General features: G+C 36.4%; 1 protein-coding gene across 3 annotated transcripts in view; it reads left to right on the forward strand.

Moving 5' to 3' along the window:
- The window catches only part of LOC115632024 (CUGBP Elav-like family member 2), a 124,391-nt gene extending 107,372 nt beyond the window's left edge, over positions 1-17,019 (forward strand). For all 3 annotated transcript variants that reach the window (XM_030528969.1, XM_030528970.1, XM_030528971.1), the window contains 4 exons: positions 4,191-4,340; positions 14,417-14,954; positions 16,552-16,663; positions 16,750-17,019. In XM_030528969.1, coding sequence (XP_030384829.1) covers positions 4,191-4,340; positions 14,417-14,688 — 422 coding nt within the window. In that variant the 3' untranslated portion in view covers positions 14,689-14,954; positions 16,552-16,663; positions 16,750-17,019. The remainder of the gene's footprint in view (positions 1-4,190; positions 4,341-14,416; positions 14,955-16,551; positions 16,664-16,749) is intronic.
- Positions 17,020-17,982: the final 963 nt, after the last annotated feature.

The following is a 17,982-nucleotide window of genomic DNA, read 5'->3' on the forward strand; positions in this document are numbered from 1 at the left end:
ATATATTTATTAGCGATTAGTGATTTTATTGGCTTTCAATATATATATAAAAATAGCTCAGCGTGTCCTTTATTTTTACATTTTTTAAACTGTGATATTACATGACAATCGAAACTACTTGTATATATTGTTATGGAGCTAATCGTTATCGAACAAAATGATGTTAGGTTTGCTGTTGATTCAATATTCAAAGCCTCTAAAAAAGCATTAAAAACGTTTTATACATTTAATACAGCTTAGTCGATTAATATGACAAAAGAGTTTGAAAAAGTGTTTGTATTTTGTGGAAATTTTACAAGTTTGCCAACTGAAAACGCCCACAAACAGAGTTAACACGACAAACGGTTATTAAAGATAATCATTGGTTAAAGCAACAAATTCATAAGCGTATTAACTGGATTAGTAATTTATAGAGCTGTGCAACAATTAGTATATCCTGCTGATTCCTGCTGCGGTTATACCGCTGCTTCAATTTCTTAGCTAACTCTCTTGTCTCAAATCCTAATTTATAAAGCTTAGAATGCTGAAAACTCCAACAATCTTTGCTAGAAACAACTTTATTTTCTTGTAAAATTTGTAACTTTAATCCAACTTTTGGGAATGAAACATTTTTCTAAAAAGACAAAGTTGCGGATAAAAATGTGCAGAGAAGATTTGTAAGCTTTAATTTTAGAATTATAATTAAAAAACTGATTGAGTTAACTTACACTGAGCAGTGTTTTGTGGACCTATTTCACCAATCTCTATAATTTCAAATTTGCATTCCTTTCCAGTCATGTATTTTTAGATTCATAGTTTGTCTTACATTTCAATAATCCTAAAGAAAAGTAAAACAATAAAAAGCCCTGTTCAACGATCACAAAGCAAACCTGACGCTTTAAACGCAATTCTTTGTCTTTAACTCCAAGGGGTATTATATAGTACCTTCTAATGTTGCTTAAGCAATCTAACACTTTTTCAACTGCCTTCATCTCCAGTTCATTTCTTTATTAACATTGTAAGCCTCCCTCCATTGTTATGCGAATGGGTCGCTCTCTCAAACAATTTACAAAAGCACTTTCAATTCAAAACTTTTGCGGCACTGCATATTTTTTTGTTACATTTGTTTTCTCTTCTCTACCCAAAACAAAAATAAAAAAGCAAACGAAAAACGTAGCAAGGAAAACAAAAGCTGCACAAACGAAAATCTTAATCAAAGTTTTGTGAAGTGCAGTAAAGTATGTAGTTTATGCGGCCCGGCAATCTCACTTCCATTTTCTAGTCCCACACTCACTTTCTGCAGCCTCTCCCCCTCCCCCCTCCACACCTTTTTTCCCCCACCACACGACTGTACTGAATTTTTGATTTTTGTTGCTGTTGTTGTTAACTTTTCCAACATGCTTTCCATTACGTTTTTTTTTGCACTTTTTCTCGCTCTCTGCACTTCAAAATCCAGAAGAACAAGAATAACAACTACAGTCCAAAGTGTTGAAGTGCCTGCAAGTGGCAAAGTCTTGTAAAAATTTCCAACTTGGCCGCCGGACAGAAAACTAAAAATTGCCCGTATTCTGGCTAAAAGTCAATGCCAAGAATTACAATTGTGTGGTGCTTGAATTGTACTAGCTAAGTGTAATTGTTGTTGTTGTTGCTGCTGCATAAGCTAACTAAAAAGTTCATTTTCGTTCGCACAAAGATGCAAAAATATAGACATGCATGCGCATAAACATATACTAGTTGAGGAAATTGTAATTGTTTTCTGTTCTTTGAGCTTTGCCACTCATGCACATTATTATTGGCCATACGAGGCGCACTTGACCAGCCGGTTAGCCTTTTTAATGGCGTTTCTGCAACTCTGAAGCCTCCATATGCTGGCAACAATTAAAACAATTTCTAGCAAATATGCAAAAGTTACAGCGCTCGCATTGCTTTTCCGGGGCTTGAGGAAACTGTAAAATGAAAAATTCTGGCCAAAAATTGATTGCAACACCTACGCAGCCACTCAGAGGCTGACTGGCAAAAGCAACTGAATGTGTGGAAGGGAGGCAGTAAGAGAAGACGGGCAGACAGGCAGGCAGACAGGCGCATCAGAAACTTTTAAAATTAAATCTGTAAAATCTCTCAAAGTTTGCCAAAGCTTACATACAAGTGTGTAAGTGTAAAGGTATGTGGTTGGTTGTTTTTGGAAAAAGAAAGTAACTCTTCGTATAAGTTTATAAAGAATTTTCTTTAATGATGGGTTCTGTGGTGCAATGATAAATGAAGCTATTTTTGTCAAAAAATGTGAAAGTTAAGAACATTTGAGAAATATGTATGTACATTGATGCATATTTTCTGATTAAATAGTAATTGCCAGAGAAATATTTGAATATTTGAAATATATCAAGACAGGCTAGTTTTTCAATGGAATTTTAAATGTAAAACATAATCCGCCTAATTATTCTAAAATCAAAAGAGTTATTTTGCAGTACAGTCTGATTAATTGAGTGCAGGAATGGCACTGTATTTCACAAAAAATGTCCGACTCTATTGGTGTTTCTATAGAAGCCTGTGCCACTTCCATTTGTTTCGCTCATGTTAAATCATGTTTACTTTCACGAACACATGACTGTAGACCGAAACCCGCAAAACAGTTTTGGAACTCTGAAAAGGAAATGTGAGATACAATTGAAAATATATTAAATAAATATAACTTTGAAAAGGAAGCGTGAGATACAAAAGAAAATATTTTAAATAATATCAAACAGAATATGAAAAAAACTAAATATAAATATAACTAAACTAATATAACTAAAACTAAATACAATAAAAAATATAATATAAATATAAAAAAAAATATTTTGAAAATAATAATAAAGTTAACAAACTAGATGAAAAAACAAAAAAAAATTGAAAAGAAACCGTTTAAACAAATATAAAGAGCAATAAAAATATATAATAAAAGCTGTAAAAAATTCTCACATAATCACAAAAGAAAACTAGCATTAGTAAATAAAAGGAAAAACATTAAATAAATGCAAAATCATTTTGTTTAATGACTGGTGGCCATTTTAAGATTTGCTTCAGAATTCCTCTTGCCCGCTAAAAAAAAAACTCGGCCAGCTAAATGCCAGAAAACTGTGCAATTCTTAATAAAGTTTATAAAAACCGTCTAACCTATATTCCTGAGTTACCGGCGAGTCATTATTGACGTGTGTGTTCTTTTGTTGTTTACTTCAGTTCTTAATAATCACGAGCTTTTGAAAATGTAATCCCAAATTATTTTTAGGAAGAGAATGCTTAAAATTCTTATAGATTTTAATTGATAACAATATTAACGAGACATACTTGTTTTGCGCGGCACATTTGTGTGCAAATTCTTTCCTCGTCTGACCTCAAGTTGTAAAATATTTGGTGAAGGATTTTTGATAACCAACTAGCTTGGATGTTGAGTACACTCTTAGCGCGTTCGGTAACCGCAATATATTGCATGCAGTATATATACACAGCCACATATACACCTAATTCTATTTATAGACAAACACACACACACACGCACACACATAAACACACAGTGGCACGCAAAACTCATTAATAATAGCGCGGCCATCGACCGAATGATGCGATGCGGCCGCGTCGGTCGTTGTTGGCTGAAACAAACCGCAAAATTGCATTGCATGATGGCAAAATGCAAAACAACAACTATAATAATAATAGAACAACAGGCGGCATCAAGTTGCACACACAAAAACCAACAGCAACAATAACAACAACAACATTAGCAATTGTGTGCAACATGGCGCATGAGTAACAAATTAATTTTAGATTTATACTAGCTGGCCTGCCTGCCGGTCGCGCCTAACTATTTTTTCTTGTGCTGTTTTTATTATTGTTATTATTATTGTTGTTGTTGTTGTTTTGAAAATAATCAAATGTCGTGTAGGCATAGTGTATGATTAATTACAGCAATGGCGACAAAAACAACCGTGGCTGCGGTGACGATAACAACAAATACCAGCAGTTAAATAATAATTATAAACTAAGGCATTGCCCTGGCAAATGTCCTGGCACGACGTCATCATCGTCAACATCACGTCCTTTGGGTTTTATTTAGTTAGTTTTTTCCATCATATTTTTGTGTTATGCAATTTGATTTGAAAATGTAATTTACTTTGACAGGCATGAAGCGAACGCCCACTCACTATCTCTCTCTCTCTTTCCAACTCTCGAAATAGGGTCGGATCCGAATCCATTGGCATCGGCTTATATGTCAACAGCCGCTGGTTTACCGCAATTTAGCACCGCCGCTGCTCTATCCACATCGCCGTTGGCCAGCGTTGCATTGAGCGCAGCTGCCGCTGCCGCTGCGGGCAAGCAGATTGAAGGTAAGTTGCCAAAAATATCTCTACCACCATACTTGTACTATACCCTGCCACACACATACCCCTACCCTATTTTCATTATGCCTCTTGACAGCTATTTTGGCCAACTGATGAGCTAAGCAGCTACACTTGAAATAAAGTTTGCAAATACATAATCAGTAAAATATAGTAGGTCTGACTGTTTGTCTGTATGAACGCTTGAAGCTTGGAACCTTTGCCAACTAGTGGCCAGAAATGTTGATGTGAGGGAAGCTATAACGATTATAGATTTTGGAAGATTAGAAAAATAACTCCTTTTTAAATATAATGTTTATGATTATGAAGATCAAGTAGGCTTCAGATTTTTAAAGAGTCATAAAAATACTAATAGAAAATTCAATTCTGACTACTAAAAAGCTGAAGTTTGCTTCAGTTTTATGGAAAGGCAATGCCATTAATTACAAGTATATGAAAAAGATAATTAAGTTTCTCTCAATTTTGGAAAAAGACGCACCAATAGAAGAATCCAATGTTATGCAGCAAATGGGGAAAAGGTTTCAAAAAAGTGCAGAAAATCTTTCCCATAGCTCTTTTACAGATAAAGTAAGCTTAAGATTTTAAACAAATAAGAAGCATATAAAGATCAAGGATTTTAATAAAAAATGAATTGAAAACGGTTATGTTTGTCCGAGTGTATAATGTTGAGCCTTTTCCCACACCACAAACACCCACACCCTCACACACGCTGTCCTTTTCATTGCATTTGCTGTTGTAACACAAATAGAAATGTCTAAATGCTGACATTTTGATAAATGTTACAAAATGGCTGATGCTCTCGTGTGTCTGTTCAGGAGGGGGGAGGGGGGCGGTTGGATCGCGTTATATACAACTCGATGTGTTAGCGAACTCGTTCGTTGTTGGCACTTTGGTTTTTATTGCTGTTGTTGTTGCTGCCTCTGTCGCTATGGCAGTTGTTGCAACATCAAATGCATTAACCCGCTCATTGCTGTCAGCATTGTGCGTCCTTCTCTCGCATGTCCCCCAGTCCGTCCATGCGGTTTTTCGCCTGTCTGTCATTCAAATGACATTGCCTTGTTGGTTATTTTAAAAATTGTGAGTACTTTCATTAGCGTGCAACATCCATTTTTTTTGGCTTTATTTATAAATGGATATTTTGAGAGAGATTGGTAACAAAATAGCCAGTCATAGTATTAGATTACTTGCAGATATTTTTCAATTTGTAGAACAACTAAATTGTTAAAATCGGTTTCAATATACAGTTCTATTCTCTTTGGGATATATTTCAATTTATGGAATAGTCTAACTTTCTAATTAACGTCAAACAAAATTAGCAGAAAGGGGGCAAACAAATAGTCAGAGAAACTATGATGTGAAGTCTTAAAAATTGATCGGCTGCGTAGAATAATATAGAAATAATATAGAAATAATTTAGAAATAACATAGAAATAGTTTAGTGAAGCTTTCAATGCTAGGCAAGTCTTGAGGCACAACGAATTATTTATTTATTTATTTAAGAAATCAACAAGTAGTGCCGTCGACATATATTATAAATTAAAATGAAGACATAATCTAATAAACGTTAAATACTTTTGTAATTAACTTAATTTTAGTTTCACTTTATATAGAGCTGCCTTTTTTCTAAGCATCTAGCTTATTGTTTGTCTGTTGCTACAAATCCATATCTCACTGTCATTCACTGCCAACAGAGGCAGATAACAAAAATCAATAAGATCAATCATCTTACAGATTTCAGTTTCCTTTTTCTACGCACACACATAGACAGACATCGACAAACTCATCCATATCTAAACGAGAATATATGACCAGCATTTTTCTGCAGCTTAAATTTTTATCAGCTTTTGACACAGCGTAAATATTACACACTTGACACACAATTCCATTAGTCAGACGTTTGCGCGTCGATATCAGAAAATATTGCACATATGAGTGAGCCAAGGAGGATAGGGCGGAAGCAGTAGGGTAGGGTAGGGGAGGGGAGGGGAGGGAGGGGAGCCAACTGCAGCAGAAGGAAGCAGCGCCTTGGCACACATAACATTAAAGTTGCACGCAGGCAGTCAGGCAGGCAGGCAGTCAGGAGCATAAGGAGATAGCGAAGTAGACAGATGGCTAAGGAGCTGAGAAGAGAGAGAGAGAGAGAGAGAGAGAGAAGTGATAGAGAGTGTGAAGAGGAAAACGGTTGCAGAAAATGCAACGGAAAATGTTTTGGCATTGCACTTTTTGCCATATTTCCGGTTACATAAGCAGCAGCAGGAGCAGCAGCAATACTAGTAGTGCCACTACTTACATATGTATATAGATATAGAGTGAGATATATTTTTGCAGTTGAGTGACTTGCACATTTTCTCTTGGAGCGTCTCTGTCCGTGTGCGACTTGTTTGTGTGTCATGTGCGACTTCTTGTATGTTTGCTGACTCATGACGTCGCCAAATTCCCCATGGCCACCATAAGCAACTGCAACAGCAATACCAACAACAAAAGAGAACAAAAAACGTTATGAAGCGAAACAAAACAAAAGCTAAAACACAAGTCATGGCAGCTGCTGCTCCTCGACTGCCGGGGAAAAGCACGAGGCACGAGGCAAGAAGCAAATTGTGCGACATGTGAGCCGCCACCACACCAAGCTGATGCTTGATGCTGGATGCTTGTCTTGCTTGTCTTGTCTTGTCTGCTGCCTCACTTAGCTGCTGGAAGGAGCGAGTATCGCTAAGATTGTGCAGCAAACAATGCAGAAATCATGGTGCTTGAAAGTATTCATTTTAAGGTTTAAGCAACAAAAGCGCAAAAAATGGCAAGCAATAAATACATTAGCAGCACTAAGAGCTTTCTTTGATATTTGTGTGAATGAAGGAAGAGACTAACTAAAAGATTCATTATCTGATCAGCGTGGACAATATATAAACGCCAAATGAGTCAAAAGCGTAGGCAGGAAAATAATTTGTTTAGAAGCTCGTAAGCAACTAAATAAAGTCTTACAAATGAGCGTTTTAAAAACTATTGCTGCTGAAAGTAATAATAAATTTTACTAAAAAGACACTTTTAATTGTTAAATTTCTAAAAATTAATGAAATTAAGAATTGTTCGCTTAAACTATGGAATTCTTTACACGTATTCAAGTTGTATACAACTTATGTTTAATAGAATTGAGCTACTATTTCTAAAAGTATCCGCAACTTTTGTGCAAACAAGAGGCTCGGAATAACTCCTCTAAGGGGGTTTCAACTTAATTTTCCAATTTCGAACTTCTATTTTGTTATTCCCCAGATACTTTTGGAGAGAATAAGGCTTTTCTTATAAACTTGGGAATTCTTTACACGTATTCAAGTTGTAAACAACGGTTATTTAATAAAATTAAGCTACTATTTTTGAAAGTATTCACAACTTTTGTGCAAACAAGAGGCTCGGAAAAACTCCTCTAAGTGGGTTTCAACTTAATTTTCCAATTTTGAACTTTTATTTTTTAGATTAGAGTATATTTGTTGTGTACTCTTAGGAATCGCAAAAACGCAGAAACACATTCCCCAAATATTGTTGGTGAGAATAAGGCTTTTGTTATGAACCACAATTTCTTAGCAGAATTTAAAATCTTCTTTAAATCAAAGCTGCAATAAACTTTCTGTACGAGCAGCCCTCGCGCGTTTTCTGTTTTCTTTTTCGTAGCATACTTATCGGCGCTCGCAGCGCAAGTCAAGGCAAGTCATTAGTTTGACTTCAAAAACACGCTCGTACACATAACAAACGCTATTTGGCGCAGTCGAAAACCGCGCACATGCCACTGATCTGTGTATGCAAGTATTTTGGATTTTTTTCGCCTCTTCATTCACCCTTTTCTCGCCACAAATAAACTTCCTGTTTTGCTTCAGTTCCGTGCTTTTCTTTTCTCTGCTTTTGGCTGCTGTGGCAAGTCTGTGCGAAAAACGATTTCCTATATTGCATTTTCCTCTTCCGTTGAGCAAAGATGCGGCATCCGTCGTTGCTGCTGCTTGTGCCGCTGCTGCTGCCATTGATGCATGCAACGTTGCCCTGCCACACGCACATATGTGTATCTACATGCCAAATGCAATATGTATGTGTGTGCATGTGTGTGTGTATGCCGGTGGCTGTCTCATATGTTTGCTAACAAGCAGCAGCAACAATTTCTGCTTGAATTTTTTGTTCGCCTCGCAATTTTATGTCATTTTCTTGTTGCGCTCGCTCCCAACTCCCAAGGGCACGCAGGCCAACTGGAATATATGGCACTAGATATGGCCTTAGAGCTTTATTGATTTTTATGCTTGAACTGTAGAGCAACAGAGCCAGCAACAACAACAACAACAGAAACACGCATGCATACTCTCATAATCACTCACTCAGTACTCTGTTGCCAGTCCGTCAGGGCAGTCATTGCCGGCCCATGACATAAGTTGCAAATCTTTTGACTTCCTAGGCTCGTCGCACATTTACGAGCATGTATGTACTTATATTGTATTGTGACTACACTCGCAGAAATTCAATGGGATGAGGAGAGAGGTAAAGATATTACATTAACAATTAAACTTGCAATGAAGTTTGGATATCAATTCGTTGGGGCTTATCAATAAGTTTTACGCCTCGCATAACTGGGATTTTTCATACTCTTTAAGATACGCTTTTGTTTCGGCCTAGAAGGGGTATCATTTATCATACCATTTTTTTCACCTACGAGCCATGTTTTCAAGCTAGGAACAGAAAAATGACACTTCAGAGTAGATTCTCCCGGAAAAATCCATTCTAAGCTAAATACCTTTTCGATGATAATCACATTCTTTATTAAAAACAGGATCGATATTACAATTCTGTATTGTATCTTTTAATTAATATTTCGGCAATTGATTCTCCCGGAAAAATCCATTCTAGGCTAAATACCTTTTCGATGATAATCACATTCTTTATTGAAAACAGAATCGATATTACAATTCTATAGTATTGTATTGTATCTTTTAATTAATATTTCGGCAATTGATTCTCCCGGAAAAATCCATTCTAAGCTAAATACCTTTTCGATTATAATCACATTCTTTATTGAAAACAGGATCGATATTACAATTCTATAGTATTGTATTATATCTTTTAATGAATATTTCAGCAATTGATTCTCCCGGAAAAATCCATTCTAAGCTATAGACCTTATCGATGATAATCACATTCTTTATTGAAAACAGGATCGATATTACAATTCTATAGTATTGTATTGTATCTTTATTATTCCAACAAGGTCATCTGCAGTCACAGACAGGTATTGCTCAATAGGAACGATCTATGAAAAATACTCGTATCTGTACACAAACCTTGCTTTGTTTACAAACATTTAACCCTATTACTGCCCAATATTTTTCAGAGTGTTTTTTCTGAATTTATTTAGGATTTTTTGCACTGCTGCTGCTGCTGCCTCTATAGAAAGTTTCAGTTGCTTATTTTGTATGCCAGCTTCCGGCTGCTTATGCACATGACTTTAATCCGGTCGCTGATGCGCCCGCCTTAGGGTCACCCTACACTGCACTAGACACCAACTGTGTGTGTGTGTGTGTGTGTTTGTGCCGTGTAGGCTCTTGCATCGTCTGTCACTGTCATATTTGTTGCTTCCTTTTGGCTCTGCAGCTCATTCTGCGCCACTTCTTCAATGGCGCTTCCTTCACACACACACACACACACACACATGCATGCATACACATCTGGCCAGATTTAAAGCATTATATTTATTTACTATGCTAGGCGCTGCGTTGTTGCTGATGCTGCTTCTTTATTTTCTTTTTCCTCTTCATATCCTTTAGCATTTTTTTCTACTTCCTGCTTAATTTTGCGCCTGTCGTCCGCCCTGTCTACATGCTTATAAGTCGTTTCCTTCCCGTTGCTGTTGTTGTTGCCGTTGCTTTCGTTGTTGCTTATGCGCTTGTCGGCATCGCCAGCCTCGTCCTCGCCCTCATGCTCGTCCTCGTCCTTGCGTCGTCATTTGATAAATTTCACATGTTTTCTGGGATTTATGTATCTGATGTTTCCTCCTCCTTCTTCTTGTGTTCCTGCTTTTTTTTCCCACACATTGTTGGCAGCAGATTTCAACAAATCTTTTTTGCTGCAGCTTTTTAACATTTTCCACCCACACAAACCGAAAGCCAACACACACACACACACACACACATGTGCATGCACAATGGTTCGATTTCCAATTGAAACTCTTGCTGGCATTGTTGTGGCCATTCTTAAATGTGAAGAAAAGAAAACGAAGAGAAGAGAAAAAGCTGCTTATCAATGCTACTCTGAATAGAATAATGCCAACATCTCTGGCAATTATTTTTAATGGGCCTTTCAAGGTGCAGTGGAATATGCCAGAATTAAATTGCAACTCTTGTTCGAAGGTTTTTTCAAATATTTATGTGAAATGATATGAAATGAAATAGAAATGAAGCCCGAAAATCAATTTCTTTTCTCATGAAATATAAATTGTGAAAAGCACAGAGGCAGCAGTCAACGTTAATTTGAAAATAACTCCGAAGAGTTTCGCAAGTTTGGGAAGCGTAGAGGGCGAGGGAGATGCAATGCATAGTTACAATTAACTTCATTTGTCTTTTAGTTAAGAATAAAGCCTAACAGGAACACTTTAATTATCGTTATTCAAGTATAATTTAATCAAAAATCAGCAATAAGGAATTAAATTTGTTTGAAATATTTTCATTGAATCACATTTACACTCAACGGGCAGTTGTTTTATAGGAAGTTTTAAATTTGTCGAAATCGATTTAAGGCAATTAACAAACAATGAGCGAATCTCTGAACTTTATTTGTATTTAATTTTCACTCCCACTAGGGTAGCGGAAATAACTTTCTAATATTGTTAACATTTTAAACAATTAGCATCAAAAACTTCTTCAAATTAAATTGGCGACAGAAACAAGAACAGTCCGAATAATAACTATATTTAGTAAGATCTGTGTCGTATACTATGTTTATCAAATGAAGTACTCTTTTCTACTCTATGTCGACACATGCTGGAAAGGTTTGCTGTACGGTTATTTATGCATATAAAATTATTGCAACTTTTTTGACATTTTAAAAGTGTTAGGGTTTCAAAAGTAATCCTCAAAAGGGTTAATTAATATTCGGTGAATTTGAAAACTAAAGAAGTAGGCATAGAAGTCGATCAGAGTTTTCCAAATTGTTAAACATTTCCAAACTATATTTATACACAAATGATCAATCAGTTTCAGAAATTAATTTTAGTAAAAATCTTTTAAGAACTGATGTACACACAACCTTAGGAATGGCTAATGGCGAAGATCTAGAGATTTGTTTTTAATCAGCAATCATGACATCATTTAATATTTAAATTATAGATTTATTTCAGCGATGACTTACAGCATTAAGCTGCTGTTACATAACTTATAGCCCATATATATTTGATTAACATCCGTGCTCCTACCAATTATCCCTAATTGTTTGCAGGCAATGAAACATTTTGTCGACTTCAATTCAATACTCTCTGTCAGAGGAGGCTGTGCTTTAAATTAACGTTCTTTCAATTACTCTTCTGCAAATTGCGAATGTGTGCTCTGTTAAGTATGCTACATAATTTGCGCATCTACGGTTTATTTTATTGTTGCTCTGCCAACAACAACATCAGCTATTTTTGTCAGCTAATTAAGGCCACATGTGCCGAACATTGTGCTGCTTGTTGTTGTTGCTATTAGCATTGTTGCCGTGGCTGCGACACGTGCCTCTTGTTAGTCGCGCAAAATGGCATACTACTACTACTACTTTTGCAGCAATTTTTAATTGGCACACACACACATTCCTGCCCAGCCTGTTTGTCTGCCTAACAGCCGTAAGCCTAAATTAATTGATGAGTGTGCAAAATTACAAAAGCACGCTCACTCACGCATTATATCAATTACAAAGGCAACGACGCTCTCACTCCCAACTCCCATCACGCGCTCTCGCGCCCAGACATGTAGTCAATTAATATTTACTTGCTATACTGCTGGCAGAAGCAGCCGAGGCAGCTGCTGAGAGAGGCTGCGAGTCGCCTTTCAATTTGCCTGCCATTTTATAAGCGCATCAGCGGCAACAATCTGTCAGCATAAAGCTGCGATGTGGCGTTGTGTTAGGCCTTTCACTTCCCTGACGTCAAATTCAATCAAACTAAACGAGCGTCACTCTGCAGTTAAAGTGCAGCAGCACTGATGCGTCCAATGACAAAGATATATCAATGTTATTAATAGCTGCTGCTGCTGGCGGGCAACAAGAGAGTGGCGGCACAAAGCTATTTGATTACAATGCATGCACTTGCTTCTCCTTATGCCTCCTGTTACTCAACTGCCCCGACTCCTTTTTGCACTTCAACGTTGTCGTTACTTTTGCATTTATGATACCGTTGAAGTGAAAATGTGTGGCAGAGTGAGGCAGCACCGTGCTTTTGATATGCTTATCAAAATTGCAATAGTAGCCCACCAAGTGCAGGAGCATCGGTTGCATTAAGTATACGCCATGATGTCAGCCTGTTAAGTTTTGAAAGCGATATTCATAAAGAGTAGAGCATAAATGTTTCTCTCTTTTTTCGTTTCTTGAACTTTTAAAGAATATATCATATGCAATGCATAATTGCTAACAATTGAAAATAAATTGCTCAAAATAAAAAAAATCAACAATCATTTAACTTATTGTCAAACTAAGTTACTTTCTAGTCAAGCTTTTAAAGTCAACGTCATGTCAGTTATGCTTCAGATTTTAAAAGTATGCTCTGTAAAGTATGATTTATAATTTGCATATCTGCTTGAAATTTCTCTTAAGTTCAATGCATCTTCTTGTCAAATAAAAGCTTATTTCCTACGCTTTTGAAGTAGCAACATAGAACAGCAAAACTTAGCTGCCACATTTTTAGAATCAGAAAAGCCAAATTAATAATTTCAAATACATTCATATTAACATTCCCATAGCAGCTACCTATTGCTGTTAATTATGTGGCTTCTTTTTTCAAATATATTCTTATTCATATTAACATTCCCATACCTAGCTATTGCTGTTAATTATGTGGCTTCCTTTTGCATGGGTTTCATTCATTAGCATCGCTCTCTCTCTCGCTTTCACTCTCTCATTTGTTGGTGGCACATTTCATTAAAATGAAACTCCACGCACTTTGGCAAAGGCAATTAATTTGCGCTCGCACATAATGAGAAGCCAAATGAGCTGAAAGTTGAGAGCAGACAAAAGCCAAAATTATGCAAAGCATCGGATCTCAGATGCCAAAGATGTGTAGATAGTTGTAAAGGCACAAAGAGAGGGAGTGGTGGAGAGTGGAGACAGAGAGAGAGAGAGAAAGTGGGAGGCAGACAGGCACAGACACCGCCTGATTGCCAAACGGATGCGCAAATGATGCGACCGTCCGTCTGTTGTCCCTCTCTTCTTGCACATGTGACTCACTGCAGATGTCGAAGACTGTGTGTGTGTGTGTGCGAGTGGGAGGGTGAACGTAACATTTTGTTTAGCATCACGTGCCGTCGCCTGATGTTTGCTGTCTGCTGTCTGCAGTCTGCAGTCCCCCGTCTGTTATCTGTTGAGGGTGTCTCGTTTCTGTAACCGTTGCCGTTGTTGGTGGCATTGCCACCACTGTCATTGCGTTTCTGGTGGCAACGGCTATGTTGCATATTAACAGCCACCTCGCCGTGCTGCGGTTGCACTTTTCGCGCAAATTACTGTCAACGTCAGCGCCAACAACAATGCTCTGCGCGCCACACTTGACAGCTGACGCTCAAGTGGCATTTAGTTCCGCTGTGGGTGTCTTTTTCTGCTGTTGTTGTTGTTGTTGCGATTTTTAATGTAAAATGCATGCGAGAAATGTAATATGGGAAATGAGGTGAAAAGTAGGTACGAGATACACACACACACACATTTAAAGCGCTAATAAGCTGCCGGATCTGCCGAATTTAATGTTCCGTTTCCATATTCCAAACAAGCAAACAAACCATCGATTGTTAACAGATGTTAGTTTAACAGAATTGACTGCCCACAACAAATTACAGAACATTAACAGTGCATTTTTGGTTTCTTTTCAGGTCCCGAGGGCTGCAATCTGTTCATCTATCATTTGCCACAGGAGTTTACCGATACAGATCTGGCCTCGACATTCTTGCCATTTGGCAATGTCATATCGGCCAAGGTGTTTATCGATAAACAGACTAGCTTGTCCAAGTGTTTCGGGTTCGTTTCGTTCGATAATCCGGATTCGGCGCAGGTAGCCATTAAGGCTATGAACGGTTTCCAGGTTGGCACAAAACGCTTGAAGGTGCAGCTGAAGAAGCCCAAGGACGCCTCCAAGCCGTATTAAGCAGAGAAGAGCGGGAGTAGCTGCCACATCCTACGACATCAAAAGAAAGAACAACAACAAGAAAAAACCAAGATCTGTTTTTAATATATTAAAGCATATATAGGAACGTCCCATGTCGTAATACCATTTGAGCGGCAGCGGCGAAGGAAGCATACTTTTAAGGACGTGTCTAAGTTATGAAGCGAAACACCAATTGTCAAATGGAGTAAATGAAGTTGCCTACAAGTAATAAGTCAAGCTCGGTTTTGGCCACAAAAGCCTACGTTGTACGTATGAAAAACACTAAAAAAAAGAAACTATTTAAAAATAATGAAAGACATGAAATAGTGCCAAACAAAAAAGACAGCAATCATTATTTTAAGCACGTTTATATGTTGAAGTTTATGGAAATTACAAAAACAAGAATCTTTAGTTTGTAGTCTAGTGTTTAAATTTAAATTTGTCAAAATACGCGCTCCCACACACACACACACTCACACAAATGTTGCTCCCATGCTTTTGAAGTTACACTTTCCAATGCTTTTTATTTTACGACACAAACACACATTTGTATTTTAAAATTGTCGTAATTTAGGTTCTCTCTTTTATACATAATACTACCTACTACTATCTATAAACAAACTTTTGTACACTTTTCTTATGACAACAACAATAACAGCAAACAAACAGACAAACAAACAAAAATCTGTTTACAGTGTTTAGTTAATTAAGTTAAGTTTGATACCAAAACCAAACCAATGAACACATTTTCTTTGTAGTAGTCATCATTATGTGCGCTTCCTGCGAGTCACAAGTCGAGTCAACTGAATGAAGTCTTCTTTCTACCAATTAGTTTAAACAAATACAAGTTATTCGTTTTCGTTCGTATTACACACACACACACACACACACACACATACATGCATAGACCTAAGGAACACACTGATTTGTTGTTAAATATCATCTAATTTTATTTTACATAATTTTTTGTACTGAAAATATGAAAAAAATCACATGTTTCTGTTTATATAATGCTAGCTCATTATTACTATTATTATTATATTTTACATTAGTTTTAAATGCAAAAATGCGCTGTTTTGTGTGAAAATTTGTAAAAAATTGTTTACAAAATCAAAAACGTAACGAAACGATAAACAAAACACAACCACCAATGAAATCAAAAACGTATATTATTTTTATTTTTTACTTTTTATTTTCTTAATGCTTTTGAAGAGTTTGTTTAATGAAGTGCGACTCGCTTTTTCTTTTGTAATATTTGGAATTGAAAATTATGATTCCTATCGTAAGTTTGCAGGCAATAATATTAACAAATATTTTCTGTACATTTTTGCACATTTTTTTCAAAACTCTGTTTTACATCTATGCGTTAAAAATTTGTGTAGTTGCAGTTCTTTTTTTTTGTAAAACTTTTCATTATTTCCTTTTTTCCTTTCAAAATGCCAGTTTCTTCGAAATTCATTTTGTTTCTCTTTTTTCGCTCTAAATATCAACAACAACAACAACAGAGACATTGTAAACCTTTAAACTTATTGCTATCCGTATACTTTTTTAGCATATTATGTACTTTTGTTTATGTAAAATACACCCATACACACAAACACACACATATGTACACTCGAACACACACACACACACACATATGTAGAGACTATCACATGCATATATAAATAAAGTTTTGTTCTCTGTTTCAAATGCACATTTCAAATGCGTGTTCTGCAATTTTTGTGTTAGCTTTTTTGATGGCCATAACTTTGTTTTTTATGTGTGTAGTGCTGCTGTTGCTGCTGCTGCTGCCACAAAAGTTAATAAGTTATGCTTTACACTTCTCCTCCCACCCCACCCCACTTCCCTCTCTCCATACAGATTCCATGTGGACGTCTCTCGAGCAAGTTCGAAGAAGCGGGAACAAAAGTTTTCCCAAAAATAAAACCGAAAATGCAAAGTCAAGTGATGCAGCAAGCAAGCAAGTCAAAAGGTTAGTACATAGTTGCAATAAAATGCCAGCTGGCTAACTCTCTCTCCCTCTCTCTCTCTCTCCGTCTCTCTACTCTTTCTTTACAGTTTTATGGCAACGTTCTCATTATCTAGCATACCGGTCTCTCAATTGTAAATATATTTTACGCTTCGGTCCTCGAAAATGCCGCCCAACGATTGCTGTCAGCAGTGCATGCAAATTTTCGAGCGAGCCTCCTTTGGCCAACTGTAAATTTTCAGCTGTCAAGAATATTTGTATAAAAAAAATGAAACCAACAAATTGTAAAATTGACTTTCAAAGAAATTGGCTCGAGAAATATAAAAATTATGGTAAAAATTTAGATTTGCTTAAAAAAATGTATATTTTTATTACTGTTTATAGTCGTTGGCTATTTATTGTTATTTGTATTATTTCTGATTATTCTCTTTGCATTTCATTATATTTCCTAAGGCTTGTAAACGTTAGAATGAGATCTTAAGCAGCGCAGTCGACTTAACAGAAGCAGCACATTTCCTGATTATGTTAATTTGCAGCGTGCTCTCTGCAATTATGTTTGACTTAACATTAATGTTAAAATAGAACTGCTTGCAGTGTTAACTTCAAATCAAATACTCTCTTCATTTCTACGAAAAATTCTGAGCCCCCAAAACTCGAAGGAAACAACATATTTTCAAAAATAGGTATATTTTCTTTTGGAATAATATATGAAAAGCGACAAAAAGTATAACAATTCGAATTCCGTTCCAGAGAGAGAGAAAGAAATTAAGAAACTTATTTCTTATTCCTCTTCATAAAAAGATAGGGATTTTCCCGGCATTTCAAATGTAAAATCTTAACAGGTATCTTTTAATTTACACCAAAATTGTAAAAGAATCAGCTCAAGGTTTCCAAGAAATTCTAAAAGTATTAATTGATTGCTGGGAATCAAACGTAAAGTCTTAGCAGCAAATCGGTAGGATGTTTCAAATTGAATTTTACATTTGTTTTCAAATATATACCAGCACAGCAAACTGTTTGCTTGTGGCCGTACAGGCAAATAATTTGCACACAAAACTACCGAATTGAAATCAATTTAAGAACAATGTTTTCGGTACAAGAAACTCTTTTGGAAAATACCTAAAGCCTACTTATAAATTAAGACAAATTTGTGTGCAAATTATTTGCGTGTCTGCACGTATCTGCAGAGCTTTAGGTCGTAAAAAAAATAGTCAACCATTTAAAGTATATTTGTTTGCTTTGTTTTTACACGCTTTTTAAAAAGAGATTGTAGGAGTTTGGAACTTTTGTTTCGCTTTTTTTCCAACGCTTACATGCCTTAG

The sequence above is a fragment of the Scaptodrosophila lebanonensis genome, unplaced genomic scaffold (assembly GCF_003285725.1).
Source record: "Scaptodrosophila lebanonensis strain 11010-0011.00,11010-0021.00 unplaced genomic scaffold, SlebRS2 tig00001412-arrow-pilon, whole genome shotgun sequence".
Classification (NCBI taxonomy): Eukaryota; Metazoa; Arthropoda; class Insecta; order Diptera; family Drosophilidae; genus Scaptodrosophila; species Scaptodrosophila lebanonensis.